The sequence below is a fragment of the Xiphophorus hellerii genome, chromosome 12 (assembly GCF_003331165.1).
Source record: "Xiphophorus hellerii strain 12219 chromosome 12, Xiphophorus_hellerii-4.1, whole genome shotgun sequence".
Lineage (NCBI taxonomy): Eukaryota > Metazoa > Chordata > Actinopteri > Cyprinodontiformes > Poeciliidae > Xiphophorus > Xiphophorus hellerii.
This window is the reverse complement of record NC_045683.1, coordinates 10,282,427-10,302,036: the sequence shown is the minus strand read 5'-3', so window position 1 is coordinate 10,302,036 and position 19,610 is coordinate 10,282,427. Positions and strand designations below refer to the sequence as shown.

General features: G+C 36.9%; 1 protein-coding gene across 2 annotated transcripts in view; it reads right to left on the bottom strand.

The window, feature by feature from the left end:
* Window positions 1-19,610, bottom strand: part of LOC116730410 (serine/threonine-protein kinase N2-like) — a 25,211-nt gene extending 5,601 nt beyond the window's left edge. Inside the window, exons 1-19 of one of the 2 annotated variants that reach the window (XM_032579614.1) lie at window positions 18,557-19,610; window positions 18,203-18,434; window positions 16,497-16,648; window positions 14,600-14,813; window positions 13,025-13,153; window positions 11,801-11,910; window positions 7,674-7,817; window positions 7,517-7,592; window positions 7,244-7,436; window positions 4,909-5,035; window positions 4,116-4,186; window positions 3,956-4,013; window positions 3,779-3,870; window positions 2,883-3,059; window positions 2,032-2,094; window positions 1,873-1,949; window positions 1,562-1,725; window positions 1,343-1,450; window positions 136-216 (exon numbers count right to left, since the gene is read on the bottom strand). In XM_032579614.1, coding sequence (XP_032435505.1) covers window positions 136-216; window positions 1,343-1,450; window positions 1,562-1,725; window positions 1,873-1,949; window positions 2,032-2,094; window positions 2,883-3,059; window positions 3,779-3,870; window positions 3,956-4,013; window positions 4,116-4,186; window positions 4,909-5,035; window positions 7,244-7,436; window positions 7,517-7,592; window positions 7,674-7,817; window positions 11,801-11,910; window positions 13,025-13,153; window positions 14,600-14,813; window positions 16,497-16,648; window positions 18,203-18,341 — 2,175 coding nt within the window. In that variant the 5' untranslated portion in view covers window positions 18,342-18,434; window positions 18,557-19,610. The remainder of the gene's footprint in view (window positions 1-135; window positions 217-1,342; window positions 1,451-1,561; window positions 1,726-1,872; window positions 1,950-2,031; window positions 2,095-2,882; window positions 3,060-3,778; window positions 3,871-3,955; window positions 4,014-4,115; window positions 4,187-4,908; window positions 5,036-7,243; window positions 7,437-7,516; window positions 7,593-7,673; window positions 7,818-11,800; window positions 11,911-13,024; window positions 13,154-14,599; window positions 14,814-16,496; window positions 16,649-18,202; window positions 18,435-18,556) is intronic. The other variant, XM_032579615.1, reaches the window with a different exon arrangement.

Genomic DNA, 19,610 nt, shown 5'->3' with positions numbered 1-19,610 from the left:
GGTCGTAGGTTAAAGTGCCCCAGCACCGTGGGGTGGCTTTAAATCAATGCTTTTCTTCCATAATGCGAATATTTAAAAGTTTGAAAGTGTCATGGCTGACCTTCTGTTGGAGAAAATGAAACTGATGCGATTTACCTCAAAGAATTTCTCTCCTTTGACCTCGTTTGCGTCTCTCTCTCCGGCTCCGAGTCGTTTCAACGGGTTCTTCTTCAGCAGCTAAAAACAGAAAAGTTTCACAATTTAGATATTCTTTTAATTCAGTTTGAGACCCCAGTAGGCTTTATTGTCTTTTATTCCAATTACAGAAACAAAGAGTGCCTAATGGTGGAAGACTGGTAGATTTTGTTGGGTTTTAGAGCCAAATAAAGCCCCCTCTCTGCAACTTCAATTCAAGAATAAATTAAATAAATTGCATTTACCAGAACAAACACGTAATACGAGAATAAGTCACAATTTCTTATTATTGATGTTATTATTAACCTTTATCTCACCAGGAAGATCACAGATCTTCTGAGAAACAGCGTTAACTGTGCAGGCTACACCTAATGGGTTTAACAGGATGCCTGTTGATTAATTTGAGCACTGCTGCCACCTAGTGACCGTAGGCATGTTTACCGGTCAAGCATGTAAACCGCTAAATAACTTTATTTTTGTCTTTGAATAAAGACAATAATAAAGTCTTCTTAACTCTCATTCCCAAGTGCTAATCTTCAATAGCATTGAAGGCTTTTTTTGGTGTTAACGGTGACATACTGTGCTCCGTTGATGGTTTTACATTAACTTTTGCACAAAATAGTTTCTAGATAATGGCAGCAAGTGGTTTCTGGATGGTAGGTCAACAACAAAACTCTTATCTTTTCCAGTATGCAGCGGTAAAACCAGCTGACCAAACATGCCGGAACTCTGCCAGAGTTGCTAGGTAACGGACTGGGCTTCTGGGGTTGCTAGGCAACGGGCAGTGCCTTCTAATTTGTGACGTTACATTCCGCAGGTTTTTAAAACGGTTCATTTGTCAGACACCAAAAATCATGAACTTATTGCCTAAAAATGGTTGGTTGTCTGTTTTTAAGCGCATGGATTGTTTTTAGATGCAGCAGAAACCCAAATAAAAGTACAAAAAAGTATAAAATGTGAATTTGCATAATAGGTCCCCTTTAATGAACTTAATTTTTACAGGTGGTGTGGGCCAGAAGACTTTTATCTTATTTTTTGTCCTGTCCTGCAGGGTTTCTGAAAAGCCCGACACATTTACTTTGACAAGTGGACAGAGTTTCTGTTCTTAATGACCATCAGATTTTTTTTTTTATTAATGTTTCTGACCAAGTTAATTTGTCCCGTTAACCTTCTGCATGATGGAAACGGCATCAGCGGGAAGAGACGCTGGATACTGCACATCGTCATTAACGATGCTGTCAAAGACTTCTTCTTCATCTTCACCAGGAAACGGAGACTAGCAGGAAGGCAGAGCAATGCTGAGTCAGCCTTTATGTTACGAGTGATCGAGTTGTTAAAGTTTATCTTTAAAATGTTTGTAAAAGCTGAGCACAGATATTCCACCAACCTCTCCAACTAGCATCTCGTAAATGAGGACGCCCATCCCCCACCAGTCCACAGCGCGGGTGTAGGTGTCGTCAGTCAGAACCTCTGGGGCGAGAAACTCTGGAGTCCCACAGAAGGTCGAGGTCTGATCTCCATGGCCCATCCCTGCAGCAATATCATTTTGATCTTTTACCAGTCCAAAAATAACAGAGTACTTATTAACTTACCAAACATGTAAGGAGTTAAGGAGAAAAGTGAACAATGACCTCTTAAAAATCTCCAAAAATCTAGAAATCCACCAAGCAATGATAAATTGATGTGTAATAATTTTACCTTCTTTACAAAGTCCAAAGTCTGTGATTTTAACAAATCCCTCAGCATCCATGAGTATGTTATCCAGTTTCAGATCTCTGCACAAACCAAACAGGGCGTACAATAAAAACAACACTGGGTTTCGGATGATGTGACGTCGCTTTGGCCAGTTGGACCTACCGGTAGATGATTTTATTCAGGTGCAGGAACTCTAAACCCAGCAGGACGCAAGCTGAGTAGAACCTGAACAGAACATCAGTTTCTTAAATTACAAACAACAATAGTAATATAAAAGAACAAAAACAAGCAAACATGAAAATAAGAAAATAGTTGAAAAAACATAAATTTCAAGTTTTCTAGAAATGGGATGTCCTAAGGATGTACACAATTAATTGATTTATGATAAATTTTTTCATTAGTGGTTTATTAAGTTAAAATTAGTTCCAATTTATTAACTAATAACGTCAACTTAAATTTTCTTTTAGCACTGTAGTTTGGCTGCCATCCAGCAGAGGGCGCCATTGGTCAGCTTTAAGTGGAGCCAATTGATACAGAAACAAATATGGTGGGACAACAACAAAATGGGAAAGAAAAACGGACCAAACAGATTCCGGGATGAAAAATGCAATTCATGCAGTTCAATTTTGAAATCTAAACACTCAACAAGCCCCTCAAGTTTTATCTTTTATTTTTCCAACCAGGAACTTTAAGAGAATTCTGTTTTGTAATACTTTATTTAATGTGAGAAAACAACAATTTTCTGTTTATTCAGTCAGTATTTAATACAACTGATAAATAATTTTTTTTTTTTATATTATGTTTTTAAATTCAGCACATTATGAAAAGTTTTGCCCTTTACATTATGGAAAGACGATCAACCCTCTTGACACAAAAGAAAACCCAGGTTTTTAAGAAAATGGCCACCTATCAACTAATTGTTAGTTGATGATGAGATCAATCAACTGTAGATTAAGTCATTAATCAATAGCTTGCATCCCTAAACACACTGAAGACGAGGAGTTTGTATAAACCTGGTCTGAGCTTCTGAGAAGACGTCAGTGTGGATGTGGATCATCAGGTCGCCGCCGGGTAGATACTCCATGACAAAACAGACGTGATCAGCGGTCTGGAAGCAGCCGTGAAGGTAGACCAGGAAGGGGTGTCTGGAGGCGTTGATTATCTCGAAGATCCGCTTCTCGCTCATAAGGCTGAAGAAAACCAAACCAAGAATCAAGAATCAGGAAAACATAAACATCTGAGTGAGATTTCTGGAGTGAAGTGGTGACTTTAGGAGGCCATTTTAGGTCCTTTATGTCAGAGAAACAGCAGAAAAACCTCAGAGGAGTTCAGTCTGAGGCTCAGGAAGTGATGTATGACCAGTGTGTTTTAAACATCTACCAGTTCGGATATAGAGAACCATGACTAACTAGAGATCCATTCATCCATCCATTCATCCATCTATCAGCCAATCAACCCATCCACCCATCCATCCATGTGTAAATTATTCATCCATCCATTTGTACATCCACCCATCCATCCATCCATCCAATCAATCAATCAATCAATCAATCAATCAATCAATCAATCAATCAATCAATCAATCAATCAATCAATCAATCAATCAATCCATCCATCCATCCATCCATCCATCCATCCATCCATCCATCCATCCGAGTACAACATCTCTCCTCAAACTGAGAACCTCTGTCTTCCATCCATTTTGCTTCTGGACAGGAAACACAGAGACATTTCTTGTCGTTGATTCTGGGTTCGTCTCAATGGGACGTTAGCAGAACATCTCCAAAGAACCAAGGAATCATGATTTTCCATAATAAAATAGACTTGCTGTTTCTCATATTAAAGGGAGCCAGCTGAACCTATTTTACCTTTGTTTTAATACAGTCAGGTGTGCTGAAGCTTCACTCACCTGTCCACTTCATCACGAGTCACAATGTCTCGTTTCTTCAAGGCTTTAATGGCGTACAGTCGTCCTGTCTTCTTGAACTCGGCCAGTAGCACCTGTTTATGAAAAAGGAACATTAAAAACATCAGGGATGGATGTTTTTTTTTGTTGAATTCAGAGGAAGAAGGTGTTATCCGTTACCTTTCCAAAGTGTCCTCTTCCCAGAACTGAAGTATATTTAAAATCTTCAACCTTCATCCTTCAGAGAAACAGTCATGCAAACAGAAACGGCCATGTCTGATTCTGGTTCACTTTATAAGACAACATCTGCATGAACATCTGTACATGTGACTGTATTTACTTCAGAGGAGATACGGGCTGATCCTCACATTCTTCTGCGGTGTTTGGACTGGAAGGTGGGTGTATGGAAATCTTCAAAGAGACAAAATAAAAACACATTTTTGTTTGTTTTAAACATACAGTCTTATCAATCTGATTGTTAAGTTTTGATCAGAGACAGCAATTCGTTCATGTGTCGACCATCCATACATTCATTCATGAATCCATGGATGGATGGATGGATGGACATAAAACTCATCTAGAGCCATAAATGTTACATAACCTTTAGTGAAAAGACAAAACAGAAGTTTAATAAATATCTATTATAGAAAATGTAGGGATATTTTTAAAGAATTGCCAATTTATTTAAAACTTAGACAAAATATGAAATATTTAAAAAAAGAGGACTGATACTGTTTCTTCTATGAGATTTTGATGTTTGTGGAAAACAATTCAATAATAATAAAATAAATTTCCAATGTAACAAAGAGATAAAAAATAAAAATACTGAAATTTGTGTCATACTGTTAATGCAAGGTTTATTCCAAGCAAGAAATAAAATAAAAACCTCATACACAAATGTTGGCTATACACCTTTTTAGTCACAATTTTATTGTGGAAAGTCCAAAAAGTCACATGAAACCCATACAAGTCTTAGGTGCTCTGATCTTAAAATAAAAACTTGAGTTAAATAACAGGACTGAAAAATTTCAAAGTAAATTTCTTTTATATGAATAAAAACTCAATTTGAAAGTTACAGAACAAGATGATTGAGTTAGGAATTTATTGTTTTTTATTCCTGAAAGTTTATTTACCAGTTTTTCTTGCAGTGCAGGCACTGATGATGTCTTCTCTTCTTTAGTGATGATGTTTTCTTGCTGCTTGATGTCGATGGGAGGTGGATGGTCCTCAGTGACACTCAGTCTAATTAGCGGAGTTTTGCTGAATAAAGAAACAACTTTAGATCTGTTACTTGTAATTATTTAATCAAAAACTATATATTGACAAAATAAGCAACATTTTCAAGTCAAAAACCCCTTAGTGCTGTTAAATTATTGATGAAATAGACAGCCAGCCATCCGAGTACAACATCTGATGTACTCAGATTTAATCCAATTTAATTAGATCCATGGACTGCTCAACAACAAAGATAATTATTTATAATTAATTTATTATGTAGGTTATTCAATCATGAGATTGGTGCAAAGTGCTATTATATCCATCAGATTTACAGTCGTACCAGAAACAAAATACAAATGTTCTGACCGGAATCTCTGTATGTAAAAAATTGTGATTACTTGAGATCAGCAAACCGCAGAACCTGATATCACTTAGTGAAAAGCAGACAAAATTTAAACATGGTTCCTGTAAATTTGACCAACTTAAAGGTAAGGCTTTTAAGATCATTTTTAAACCATTATGAATGGAATTTATAATGGTCTTAAATGGTTATAATGGTTTCAGAGCATTCTCTTATAATATATACAAGAATAAAGTCCTAATATTGCCATAATAAAGTCATAATACACTGCCTGGCCAAAAAAAAAGTCGCCACCAAAAAATGGTCACACTCTCTAATATTTTGTTGGACCGCCTTTAGCTTTGATTACAGCCCGCATTCGCTGTGGCATTGTTTCAATAAGCTTCTGCAGTGTCACAAGATTTATTTCCATCCAGTGTTGCATTAATCTTTCACCAAGATCTTGTATTGATGATGGGAGAGTCTGACCACTGCGCAAAGCCTTCTCCAGCACATCCCAAAGATTCTCAATGGGGTTAAGGTCTGGACTCTGTGGTGGCCAATCCATGTGTGAAAAAGATGTCTCATGCTCCCTGAACCACTCTTTCACAATGTGAGCCCGATGAATCCTGGCATTGTCATCTTGGAATATGCCCGTTCCATTTGGGAAGACAAAATCCATTGATGGAATAACCTGGTCATTCAGTATATTCAGGTAGTCAGCTGACCTCATTCTTTGGGCACACAATGTTGCTGAACCTAGACCTGACCAACTGCAGCAACCCCAGATCATACACTGCCCCCACAGGCTTGTACAGTAGGCACTAGGCATGATGGGTGCATCACTTCACCTGCCTCTCTTCTTACCCTGATGCGCCCATCACTCTGGAACAGGGTAAATCTGGACTCATCAGACCATATGACCCTCTTCCATTCCTCCAGAGTCCAATCTTTATGCTCCCTAGCAAACTGAAGCCTTTTTTTCTGGTTAGCCTTACTGATTAGAGGTTTTCTTACGGCTACACAGCTGTTCAATCCCAACCCCTTGAGTTCCCTTCGCATTGTGCGTGTGGAAATGCTTTTGCGTTCACAATTAAACATATTCCTGAGTTCTGCTGTTGTTTTTCTTCAATTTGATTTGACCAAACGTTTAAGTAATCGCCGATCACGATCATTCAGGATTTTTTTCCGACCACATTTCTTCCTGGAAGACGATGGTTCCCCACCATCCTTCCAGTTTTTAATGATGCGTTGGACAGTTCTTAACCCAATTCTAGTAGTTTCTGCAATCTCCTTAGATGTTTTCTCTGCTTGATGCATGCCAATGATTTGACCCTTCTTAAACAGACTAACGTCTTTTCCACGACCACAGGATGTGTCTTTTGCCATGGTTGTTTAAGAAATGAGGAGTTACTCATTGCATCAGCTGGGGTAAAATAACTTGTTGCCTGCTGAAAGATAATTGCCTATGCAGTACTTATCCAATAGGAGGCTTGTACCTATTTGCTTAGTTAAATCCAGGTGGCGACTTTTTTTTGGCCAGGCAGTGTATTTTTACTTTATCCTCTAATTTCATTACTTTATCTTTGTAATTTTTTTTTTCTTAGCATGCCCCTAACACTGCTATATCATCCAACTAACTAGCAATAAATTTACACTTTCCCATGATAAGCGCAAAAAAGTTAGCTAGCTAACAAGTGCATATTAGCAGCTAGCTAGCGGTAGCCTCAACCTCCTCCAGTCAAGATACATAACAAGATGTCTGCACACAACTAAAACATTTGCTTAACAAATTCTAAGACTTATTAGCTTATTTAAGATCAATTTACGTTTTTTGAGAATTTAAGACATTTTATGGCCTCCATTTTGCATACATGAATTAAAGACTTCTGGGCGCTGTAGTTTCTGACCTTGGCAGTGAAGATGTCGGATCAGGCTTCTTTTCCGTCGGATTCGGATGACTGTGTCCGATCAGGTCCGACGTTGTGGAGAGATGCGAGCTGAAGGTGGCGAAAGAGCTGTAGTGAGGGAGGATGCTCATCATCAGATGGCCCCAGGTGGCAAAGTTCATGTTCATCTGAGCAGCTCTTAGGAAATTCTTTCCTGAGGAATAAAAAACCCCAATAATTTAAAAAAAAGAAAGAAAAAAAGATGGATACACAGGACTGGCTGTTTGTTTCTACCTCTCTCTTTTGTGAAAATGCATCGCTGACGTCTCAGTTTAGGCTGCCGCTCCACCACGGTGTCAATGAACTGAAACTATATATGTTTACATTTATTCTTCTCATCAATGCTTTAAAAAGTAATGATGTACCATCAGGTTCTTCCTCTCTTGGTTACCTGGATGTGGAGGAGGCCTTGCGGCTCCAGATTGAAGCCCTGGTTGTGGTCTGGGTTCCCCATTAACTCCTCCAGACGCAGGATCTTGACCGAACACATCGTCCTCCGGTACCGCCAGAACAAGCAAACCTCCAGCTCTCGAGACTGTCAACAGATGCAACACACATTACCTGAATTACTTAAGGGTTGAACAGGAGGACATGTATATCTGCAAAAAACTACAAAAAGTGTCTTCTTAAACTTAAATTGTAACGGTAAAACAAACAGAACGACTGGGTTCGGTAGAGATAATTAGTTTAAAACTGCAGGTGTAAGGCTGACACCTGCTGGTCTCAAATAAAACTACAACTTAAAGCAACGCAAGCCGTACAGCAGCTTGCTGTACGGCAAGGGATTCCTCTTTCAGAGATAAAACAATTTTACAAAGAAAATTCAGAAACAATCAGTCATTTATTCTGGAATTGTCACATCTCACAAAAAACTTGGAAAAATGTAATAACTTTATTATTTGTTTTCACTAAGGTATGAGCATATTATTTTTAGTTTTTACAGAGAGAATATGAATGAAGGCAGTAGACTGGAAATTAATCCAATTATTAATATTCGCAAATCTAAAATGTAATTTACAGTTTTGTTTAAGAAAATGAAACTGAAGTTATCCACCATTTCTAAAAGTAGAAACAAAATGCTAAATACACATATGAATGTCATTGAATATTTTTCATTTATCATAATGTCTGCTTTTATTTTTTTATTTACCAATGTATTTATTTTATACAATGGCTAAAAGGCAAAATTTCAGATAGAAAAGAAAACTGAGTAAATTTCCAGGAAAAAAACTCAGATTAATCTCAAAACTTTTCTAGAAAAACAAGGAAATTCTGAGTTAAGTGAGTCATAAATCCGTAGGGAAAAAACTCTTTCAAATTTAGATATAATCTCAGAAATTTTCTAGAAAAACTTATGAATTTCTGAGAAAAAGTTGAAAACTTGAGAGAAAAAACTCTGAGATTCTGAAACTAATCTAAAAAAAAAATGGACATTTTTCAAATCTTCAACTTCATCTCATTATCTTAGGATAATTTTGTGCAAACATTGTAATAGCCCATAGACTAATCCCAAACTGTTCAATGAAGCATGACAGGTCACCTTTAAAACACAACTGAATATTTACAATGTATAATACATTTGAAATATAAATATAAGAATATGTTGAAGCATGTTGTTGTTGATTGTGATGCCTTCAAGGACCTAAAAAGTATTCTGTTGTTGTTGTTATTCTTTGGTTATTATTATTTAATTATTGAATTAAAGACAGAGCAATGCCGGTCTGGGTGTGGGTGGCGTGTGATGGAGAGACCATGAGAAATGACTCACAAACACTGAGCGCTCCAAACGGGATGAAAAACACTCATAGACCTGTTTCAGTGTATTTTTTAATGTTTTGTCACAAAACAGACACGTATCTGACAGCATTTCTGACACTTGTCATCTGAAAGGTGGCAACTATATACCAGCAATGCACCATTCTTCAAAGCACATCCCAGACTATTTTTACCTGACAGAAAGGGAAAAACTGTGATAACTCAAAGAGAGGCAGACTGACTTATATTTAGTTTGCAACACGAGTCACTGTATAATCTTCTGTTAATATTTCAAAATTTAAGCACTTGATACAGACTTTAAGCCGCTGCAGAAGAGTGTGGATGCCTGAAACAAACACGCTTTCTACTTGCTAACATCTTTAACTCTATATCTGTTAAGCTGTATCTGTAAGCATCTTAAAGCCATTATGGCTGCGGTCAGATATAATGGCCTGTAAAAGCTGAGCTAACAACTATTGCCTCATTAAGCCATCACTTTCTCAGGTTTTCCTTTAAGAAATTTCTCATTTTCTAATCTGATCAGTCTACACTTAGTGGATGGATAATTTAGTCATTATCTACTCTCCCAAAAATCTCTCAAAATTACATTTATACTATAATAATCTGAAGAGTTTGAGTCAGATCAGAGGTAATTACAGCACTGAAACAACTTGGGTGAAATTTGATATTTTTATGGACTCAAATAATCAACTTGAATCCATGTTTGGTTATTTGATCCTATCAGTTACAATTTTCCCCTATAGAAGTCCGAACATTCAAGGTAGCAGCTTATTTAGATAATTCCAATTGGCTTATTTTAATGGAAAATATGTGTTAGTTATGGAGTACTACAGGGTTTGGAACTTGGACCAGTCCTTTTTATTCAAACTTTGTCTAAAAGTTTTAGGTAAAACTGATATAAATGTCAAACGTTATGCAGATGATACTCTATTATGTTCATTCAAAAACTCAGGTGAAACCCATCAGTTACTAAGACTACAAACGTGTAATAAAAGTTTGAATAACTTAATTTTAACTCTTTTTAACCAACTTTCTGCATTCACTTGCCCTGGACAGTAATAAGTTGACTCCCAGTGTGCAAAGTATTTGTTACTTCTATGCTGAATTGCTTATCATAAAGAAATTATTGTTCCCCATGTTTCCAGCATGTTTGCTTCCAGAATGCAGGTTTATGAAAATAGAATGATTCAAACAAGTTTAGTCTCATACATAGGCCTGTCGCGATAAACGGTAAATCAATTAATCGTACCATAAATTAAAACTATCGACGTCATTTGCATTATCGTCTCTTCCGGCCTTTTTCTCTTTCTGTTAATGACACCGAATGAAAAAAGGCTCAACTCCGGTGCTCTCCACTGACCCTCCCTTTCTCATTTCCTTAGTGTAAAGCCCAGCGCACACGACACGATCTTAGAGCTGTCGGCCGATTGTCGGCCCATTTTCAAAACCTGACAGACCAAACATTAGCCGACAGAAATCCTAGGTATATCGGTTCGATCGGGTTCGTTCCTGCCATGTGGTGTCCAACAATGGGCACAAAATAACGGCTACAAGTTCAGTTAACTAATTATAAAACCAGGCATTAATCAATGCTGTACTACAATCTACCTGCAATGCATGTGGCTAGTGTCAGCGTAAAGTCCTGACTGAATGAAAATCATTATAACCTATTTACGTCACGTTAACGAAGAACAGCTGAAAAGTTACCGGGTTTATCATCTGCGGTAGCAATTTCGCTCCAACTCCCCCCCTTGTCATTTCTATATTCTTTGCATGTTGAATAAACATTAATGTTGTTTCCACATATCATCTCCAATGTCCGCTGGACTTCGGGTTGCGCCGTGTCAGCTGTTTGGGATTCCCCGACGTAATTTCCCCTCAGAAAGCACGGAGGAGAATCCAAGCTTTCTGATTGGCTGCCTGTTACATTGAACAGGTGGAGTTAAAGCTCCCAGTTGGGGAAAACCCCTGATTTAGATCGGAGCGGCCAAGATGATCTACCGTAACACACCACAGAATCTTAGAAAGACCAACGTTTTAAGATTGTTGTAAAGGGAAAAATAGGAGCAAAAAATCATGTAGTGTGAATTATTGCATCAGGTAGTCGATGTGCCCATCTTCTCTATTTAAATCTAATTATTACTGAAGGGCAACATAATATACAGACTTCATAATCTTTTGGTTGAATGCAGTATTTATTTCCACTTTGGCTTTATGTTGTTTAGTTTTTTTTTTCAAGTGAGTTTTTTGTTAATGGAGACTGAGAATCCATTTTATTTTTGGTTGTTTTGTTTATTTTGTTTATTAGCTCAAGTGTTTAGTGTTCTTTTGAAAATAAAGTGTATCTATCTTTGGCAGGAAATCGCATGCATTATTACGTCATTTCCATTACATCAGTGTAAAAAGGTCTTCAAACAATATTATCGTTTATCGCAATAATTTTTGAGACAATTAATCGTTGAGCAAAATTTGCTATCGTGACAGGCCTACTCATACTTAAAAAGTTTTAACCCCAAGAGAAGGCAAAACTCTGCCACCTGCTGATATAAATAAGTATCTGCAGTTTACTTATATAAACTGCTGGAGGATTTTTATAGGCTTTATAAAGTCCCATACCTACAGCTCTATGAAGTTTGTAGTTTTTCTGCTGCTTATTTCATATTTCTGAATATGGGCTTCATCGTTATCATATGCTTCCATTTAGTCACTACAGTGTATCTTGGTCTTCAGAACCAGACTCACCCGCTCCAGCTGGATGTAGAACACCTGATCCCAGCTGAGGCCACCGACTGCAGCCCAGCGCGTCCGGCCGACGACCCGGCCGTCCAGCCGCAGCACCGCACTGACCTCGGCTGTGAGACAGGCAGCAGACAAACTGTAAACAGCAACTTTTTTCAGTTTTAATTAAAGAAGTTTCTCTCTGAACTCAGACGTAAACAGAAGCCTGTCTGACTTTCAGAGTCCATGATGGCATCATGTTTGTTTACCATTTAATTTGTTTGTGTATTTCAGAGAAAGTGGGACCATTTCTGAGAAAATGAAATACAACACAGACCCTGATTCTGACAGATTAACCTTCACAGAAACAGTTTTTGCTTTACAATCAATGTTAGGCACAGGGTTGTCACAATAACCAATAAATCAATAATTGTGTGATAAATTAAAATGAGCTCAATCATTTTGGTTTGCATGATTTAGCGTTTTTCTCTTTTTTCTCTCTCTCTTTCTACCAAAAACTGGATGATAAAAGTTTTCATTCTGGTGATTTGGTCTCAACTAGCCCTTACTTTCAAGGACAGTTATGTTTAAGGAGGCTTCATGATTAAATTTACTTGTTGTTTCTATAGTTTTGTTCATTTATTTTGGATATTTAAAATGTCTCCCACTTCTAGAGTTACGTGTTTGTTAGAATTTAACATTTAGTGATTACGCCATCATTTTGGTTGAATTTTATGTTTTAAGTCTGACCTGCAGAAAATGATTAGGGTCACCAGGAATTCTGACTATAATCTCAAAATTTGGAATTTAATCATAGAATTGCAACTTTTTCTCAGAATTTTTATTTATTTATTTTTTAATTCAGACTTTTTTTCTCAGAATTCTCACTTTAATCTCACTTTTGGAAGATTAAAGTCAGTATTCTGAGAAAAAAGTCTGAATTTTTTTTTGTCTTTTTTCATTTGCCCTAATTGTCTTTCTTGCTTTTCCCAAATTTTTATTTGGAATACAAATTTGTAATGTTCAAAATTATTTGCAAGCTGGATTTCGGGGTTTGTGATTTGACTAATTCTTAATATTTTATACAGAAGGTAACAAATCATTCTCCTGTTCCTGCGCTTCTGTTAGTAGTATAATTTTCACCTCTGAATTAACTGTTCATATTTTCCCATTAACAGATGCAAACATAGCAGCAAGTACAGCTGAAACTGAAAACTTACAGTTTAAGATTTTAAATGTTTTACTCACTCAGCGATCCGTCAGTCTTATGAAGAACAGCCGAACCGTTTTCAGAGGGAACCAAAGGATTTTCCTGCTCTGATTCTGACTGGGGTTTCAGTAAATCCTCACATCCCAGCAGTCTCAGTTCAAGATTCCCTAAAGGAGAAGAAGAAGAAGAAGAGGAAGAATAATCTCAGTTTCTTCAAATAAACTGTTTAAGCCCCGCCCACGTGTTTCCATTATCCTGTAAAGAGTCTCAGTGTGACCAGAAAAGACTCAGCACTTCAAAATAAGACATTTAATTTGAATAAATCTCCCAGACTCGAGTCTCTAATCAGTCCCCTCTGGAGAGAAAGTCACTCTGAGCCTCTCTATTTTCTTCGTTTCGCCTCTGAACTAACCGCCGTGAAGCTCAGAATCACCTCAAGTGTTTCCACTCTCCTCACACTCTTTCTCATTATTCTCCTTTGACGGATCTGCTCCTCATTACATCATCAAAAGCTTTTCTTTTCTTTTTTTTAGCCTCGAGCTCAGACAGAGACCGGCTTACAAGTGAACTGTCCAAAACGAACGGATTACACGTCCTGATTATCTGCCGCCAGCAGTCAGCAGACGGTAAGTCATGTTCAAACACACACAGCCTGAATGACCCTAAAATACACAGAATATTAAACACAAAACGACCCCAAGAAAACATAAAAAACAAAGATGATTTACCAGAACAGGCAGCTTGGTGGTAATTTGATTAAATCTTACTATATAAATAAATAAATACTAAAAATAATAACCGTTATTATTATTACTAGCATTAGTAGTATTACATTTATATAATTGCTTAGATTATTATTATCTTACAATATTAGCATACAAAGTAAAAATATTTATGATAAGAAAACCATAATATAACCATAAATAAGGTTTTACAATAATAATAACTATTATTATTAGTAACAATAATAATAATAATATCGAAATTATTATTTGCATAATAATGGAAATAATTTCTTTTATTATTATCATAATGTCCACTTATTATAATATTATGAATTATTATTTCCATAGTAATGGAAATTATATTTTTTTCTTTATCATGATAATGGAAATAATATGGAAGTAATAATATTATAATGGAAATAATAATAATATTATTTTCCATTATTTTTATCTTGTGTTGTGCAAAAACTTGTAAAGCAAATAAATCAGAAATGTGAAATTAGACATTAAAACTGATTTATTTTGGTTTAAATGGAGCAGCAAATCTTGTGTTTTTGATTCTAATTTTCCATTTATCAGAAAAATTTACGTAATATTTCACCAGAAATTCACAGAACATTATCACAAATGTACATACCTCCTGAACATAGCTGTATTTTATATAACATTCATTGGCAAAACCTAAAATTAAGAAAACTCAGTAATCACTTGTAATAAGATGTTAATTGATGAGTCAATGAGTTTATTTTACCTCCAACTATTTTGATTAAAATATTTTTTCTTATATATTTCTTCAATGATATGCAAGAGAAAATATTTGTAACACATGATTATGATGTTTTGTATTGTTTTGTTATTATCTGGTCTATTTTCTCAGTCAGCGGTTACCAGTTAGAGATGCAGGTCGGCCGGGGAAGATGGACGGCGAGGTTGGGAGCGGACGCGACGATCTGTGTTCTTCAGGCGACGCCGTTCCCTCCGGAGGATCGATCGCCTCCGCGGGAAGCCGTGGAGATTCGTGGTTCTGTTCCTGCAGGCATTTCTCCAGCGATAATCGGAGAAGTTCAAGCTTCTGCGCGGATTCCTGCACCCGAACTCGAGCCTGAAAGGTGAAAAAGCTTCAGATTCTTTCATATCAAACATTCATGTAATTATTTATTACTCTGTTTCAACACTCTGTGAATCAAAATACAAATAGTGTTCAAACAATTTATGAACTATGACATATACCCAACTCCAACATCTCTCTGTTAACCATGTGATCAGACAGCGGTTAAAGAGGCAAAAGCAAAGGAGGCGGATTAGCAGTGCTAGCTAACAATTTGTGTATTTTTTCAATTCAGACATACTAATAAAAATTTAATAAAAATACCACCATGCCTTCTTTTCAACTTCTCTGGGATTTCTGGCTTCAGTTGTGGTATTATTTCAGCTTTTCCAGTGTTAATCAGCTGTGGTGCTAAGCCGTTCAGTGATTTATAAACTACCAATAATATTTTAAAGTCGATTCTCTGAGCTACAGGGAACCAGTGTAGGGACTTTAGTACTGGGTGATGTGCTCCATCTTCCTGGCTTTAGTCAGAACCCGAGCAGCAGCGTTCTGGATTAGATGCAGCTGGGGGATTGACTTTTTTAGTTAGACTTGTGAAGACACTAGCTTAATTTCCATTGACCATGTACTTGCACAATTTGACATTTCAAAAATAAATTTCCTTGATGGAAACACGTTCATTTAGAAAAAAATGAATGTGGTCTATTTTTCAGTAATCACTTGTAATAAGATGTAATAAGATAAACAAAAAAGTGTGAGGTGTTTTTTCAGCCTTATCAAAAATGGTTTATTTCACAAAACTGCAATGGAAACAATTTAATGCATCACACAAGTCACGTGATTGACAACAGGATGTTGCTACTGGCAGAAACCATGAAGAAAACAACGACAAGAAGTAGACGGAGGATCATGGAGGGGCGTGTTTTGTAATGACTTATTGCATCGGTTTTAATGTCTAATTTCACACTTTTTCATTTTAATGGCGTTTCTTTTTTAAGGGAACATCACAATAGCGAAATTATGATTTTTTTCGACATTAGCGGAATATTGACAAAGTTTTATGCACATTTGTAAAGGAAATGCAGCTACAGTTGCAGCAATCAATGCGACTCAAGATAAACGGGTGGATTAGTTTCTCTTGATCTAGATGGGACATTAGTCTTTTAATCCTAGAAATGTTCTTCAGGTAATAGAAGGCCGGCTTTGTATCTGCCTGTATGTGGCTCTGAAGGTTCAAGCAAAGATTTTTGAAGCTGATCTCAAGTTTCTAGCTGTAATAACTGAAGATGTGCGTTGACTCTAGGTCCAAAGATAATAGCTACAGTTTTGTTTCTGTCCAGCTGGTGAAAGTTGAGGCACATCCACACATTTATCTGTTCTAAACTCAGGTGCTCAGATGGGTTCAGAGTCACCTGATGACATTGTAATGTAAAGCTGTGTATCATCTGCATAGTTATAATAGCTAATCTTATTACTTGTTATAATCTGAGCTAATGGGAGCATATAGATATTGAATATGAGGGGTCCCAGGTTTGAACCTTGGGGAACCCCGTATGTGACTTATGTTTGATCCACTGAGAAGTTACCTATTGACACAAAGAAATCCCTGTTCTTTAGGGAAGACTCAAACCATCGATTAGGTTTAGGGATTCTGTTAGTAAATGAAGATTTTATTAAAAACATTTGACAAAAACTCAGAAAACATTATAAAACCGTAAGTGGGCGGCATCTTACCTCAGCCAGAGCGTTCTGGTCCAGCTCTGAGATGCCCTGCAGCTGCTTCACCACGTCTCTGTGCAGCGCCAGCGCATCGGTTTCTCTCTGCATGTAGTGCTGCAGCTCTGCCAAACGAGCGTCCGCGGGACTGACAGCTACAGGAGACGTTTCTGAGAGAAAATGGAGGATAAAGGTGAAGCTACCAGCTCGTTTGATAGTTCCCTCTAATATTTCCATTAGCAAAGAAAACATTGAAGAATCATTTATGAAAGCAAAGGAAATTGCTCTAACACAATCCGAAGCTATGTCTTTCAAAAAAGGAAAATGGAAACATCAGATTTCTGGCTTCATGTTTACTTTTTTGGGATTATAATCCTTGAAGAGGTGCATTAAATCATATTTTATCCCATTAATATGATGAATGTAAGGAACCCTCAGGAGAATAATATTACAGTGATGCATTACTCTAAGTACTTAAGTCACATTTGTTGAATATTTCATGAACATTTGTAGGCTCAGTGAAGCAAATCCCAACTGTCTGTCATTCTGATCCAAACTCTGAATTTATTTGATTATACGTCTTACATTTAATGTTGTTTTTGGACACAGAGTGTTTTTTTTTATTGTTGTTGCAATATGTCGTAACAAACTGTTTTTGATCTTCATATTGGTAAATACAGGATTTATTTAATAGATTTCACATGTTTTAATATAACATAATAAACAAAATTAAACAAAGGAAGCAATGCTTGTTTCCCTTGATAAATAGCATTATATCACAATCATTTTCCTCCACTATAAAAAAGGATTTTAATTTCACCAAAAGTACATTTTTATGTCTTATGTTAAAACATAAACAAATCATTAACTTAATTTAGAGAAACAATATATATATATATAATTTTTTCCAAACCTTTTTTAAACTAACAGATATTGTTTTTTTTGTTTTGTTTATTTTACTGCCAAATAGTTTCAAATCTAAACAAACCTGAACAAAGACCTGAGATTAGATTAACTTAAATAGAAGATGTGAATCTCTGAGTGTTGGTTTTTTGTATGATGTTGAGAAAAAAAAATCTGGAAAATTTTAGATCAATCTAAGAAATTTTTAAGAAAAAATCTTGGAAATTTTCTGAATTCTTTCTAGAAAATTTCAGAATTTAATCTCAAAATTTCTGACTTCATTCATGCAAATATTTGACTTCTCTAATGTGGTCTATTCCATGTTTTTTCTAGATAATTTCTGAAATCAATCTCAAAATTTCACATTTTTATCAAGTAAATTTTCAACTTTCCAACTCAGAAATTTTCATGTTTTTTCTAGCACATTTTTTAGATTAATCTCTAACTTTCTGATTTCTTCTTTCAAGCTAATTTTCAACTTTTAAACACCATGGGGGTTTTTTTTAGAATTTTTTTTTAGCTCTACCTCAAAATTTATGTCCTTTTTCTTGCAAATTTTTGACTTCTGAAGCCCAGAAATGTCCTATTTTTCAATAGAAAATTTCTGAGCAATTTACTCCTCCATTGGTTGTTTCTATCTATAATCACACTAATAAACCACTGCAGATATTTGCACTATACCCAGACCAAAAATGCTTGGTAAGATTTTGTGTTTTTGCAGTGTTCTGCCTCCTTTAAAGTTTATAAAATAAAGCAGAAACATGAAGCAATCTTCTGTTCCCACTTTTAGGAGTTTTAAGTTTACTCCTGACTGCACTGACCTCCATCAGCAGGGATGTTTTGGTGTCCTCCACCTTCTCCGCCACCGCCACCAGCCTGGGTGACTTTGATAATCTGCAGTCGGATCAGCTCAATCTTGGAGCGGCTGTCCTGCAGCATCTGCTGAGCTGTGGACAACATCTGATCCAGGATAGCGACGGCACATCAAGAGGTGTCAAGCCTCGCTTCTTCCACACTGACAGCTCAGCGTGTTTCAAAAACAGAGCAGCGATCCTTCAGCAAAACGGAAAAACAAACAAACAAACAAACATGTGGACAAGAGAACGGATACGCAGAAAGTGAGAACAACAAGTTCCAGCCAGGTGAAAAACAGGATGACTGTGCAGTTTGCTCACCTAGGGTTTGATTCCTTGCTCCTTCGCCTTTGTAAACACTAATTTGTCATCCTATGAGTGGGAGTAGACGGGGGTGCATCTCCGGTTGCAGCCTTCCACCTTCACTATCCTTGAAACACAACAAGTCCTCGGACGTAACGGTGCGTTCACAGACACCCTCGGATCAATCAGCGCCTACATCCTGGGACTGTTGTGATGTTTGTTTTCACCTCCCTACAGCTTCCTCTGCAACATCCACTTCCCTCTGCATCCTCATCTTTTTCTGCTCCGTAACCAAATCCTCCCTCCCCCCCTCTCTCTCTTTCTCTTCCTCTCTTTTGCTCTTGTCTTTTTAAGAGGGATTTCTTTCTGCACAGAAAGGCGCTGATGGCTCTGTTCTGACACCGCCGAATGCTTGCTCTGGGCTCAGCATTGGCCGCTGCGTGACCACATGTTCCCTTCCTGCCACCAACCAAAAGACAAAACTGCTGCTGCTGCTGCTCGGTTTGGGACGGAGCAGAGATCAGCCTGCAGTGTTTGGGATATTGCTTTAATCTGCTCTTACACTAACACGGAGTGAGAGATCTTAATGTTGATTGCTCGCAGCATTCAGGCGGTGGGAAGTGCGGAAGCTGCTGAACGGTTTTCAGCTGGATTTGCTGAATTCCCACAGTGACTTTTAGACAAGGACACACAACAACAAGCAGCCTTCTGGTTGTTGTGGTTCTTCTCCTCATGATTTATTAACATGAGGAGACACGATTGAAAGAAGACACACCAAGGCAGAAATCAAAGGTTAAATAAAACAATAAAAATCTCAGATTATTTTCTGGGAGGTCAATTGGGAAACTGATGTGTTGCAAGTGTTATGAAAAATATTCAAATATTATACCTAAAATAAAATGGATGGATAAACAAATAGTCGGATGGCTGGATGAATGGAGATAGATAGATGGCTGGCTAGCTGGATGAATAGAGAGATAGAGTAAGTACGGAATAATTTCTTGGAGAGAAATCTGTTATAACACAAGTATTACTTTTATAAGTTTTATATTTAACAAACGTGACTTGGAAA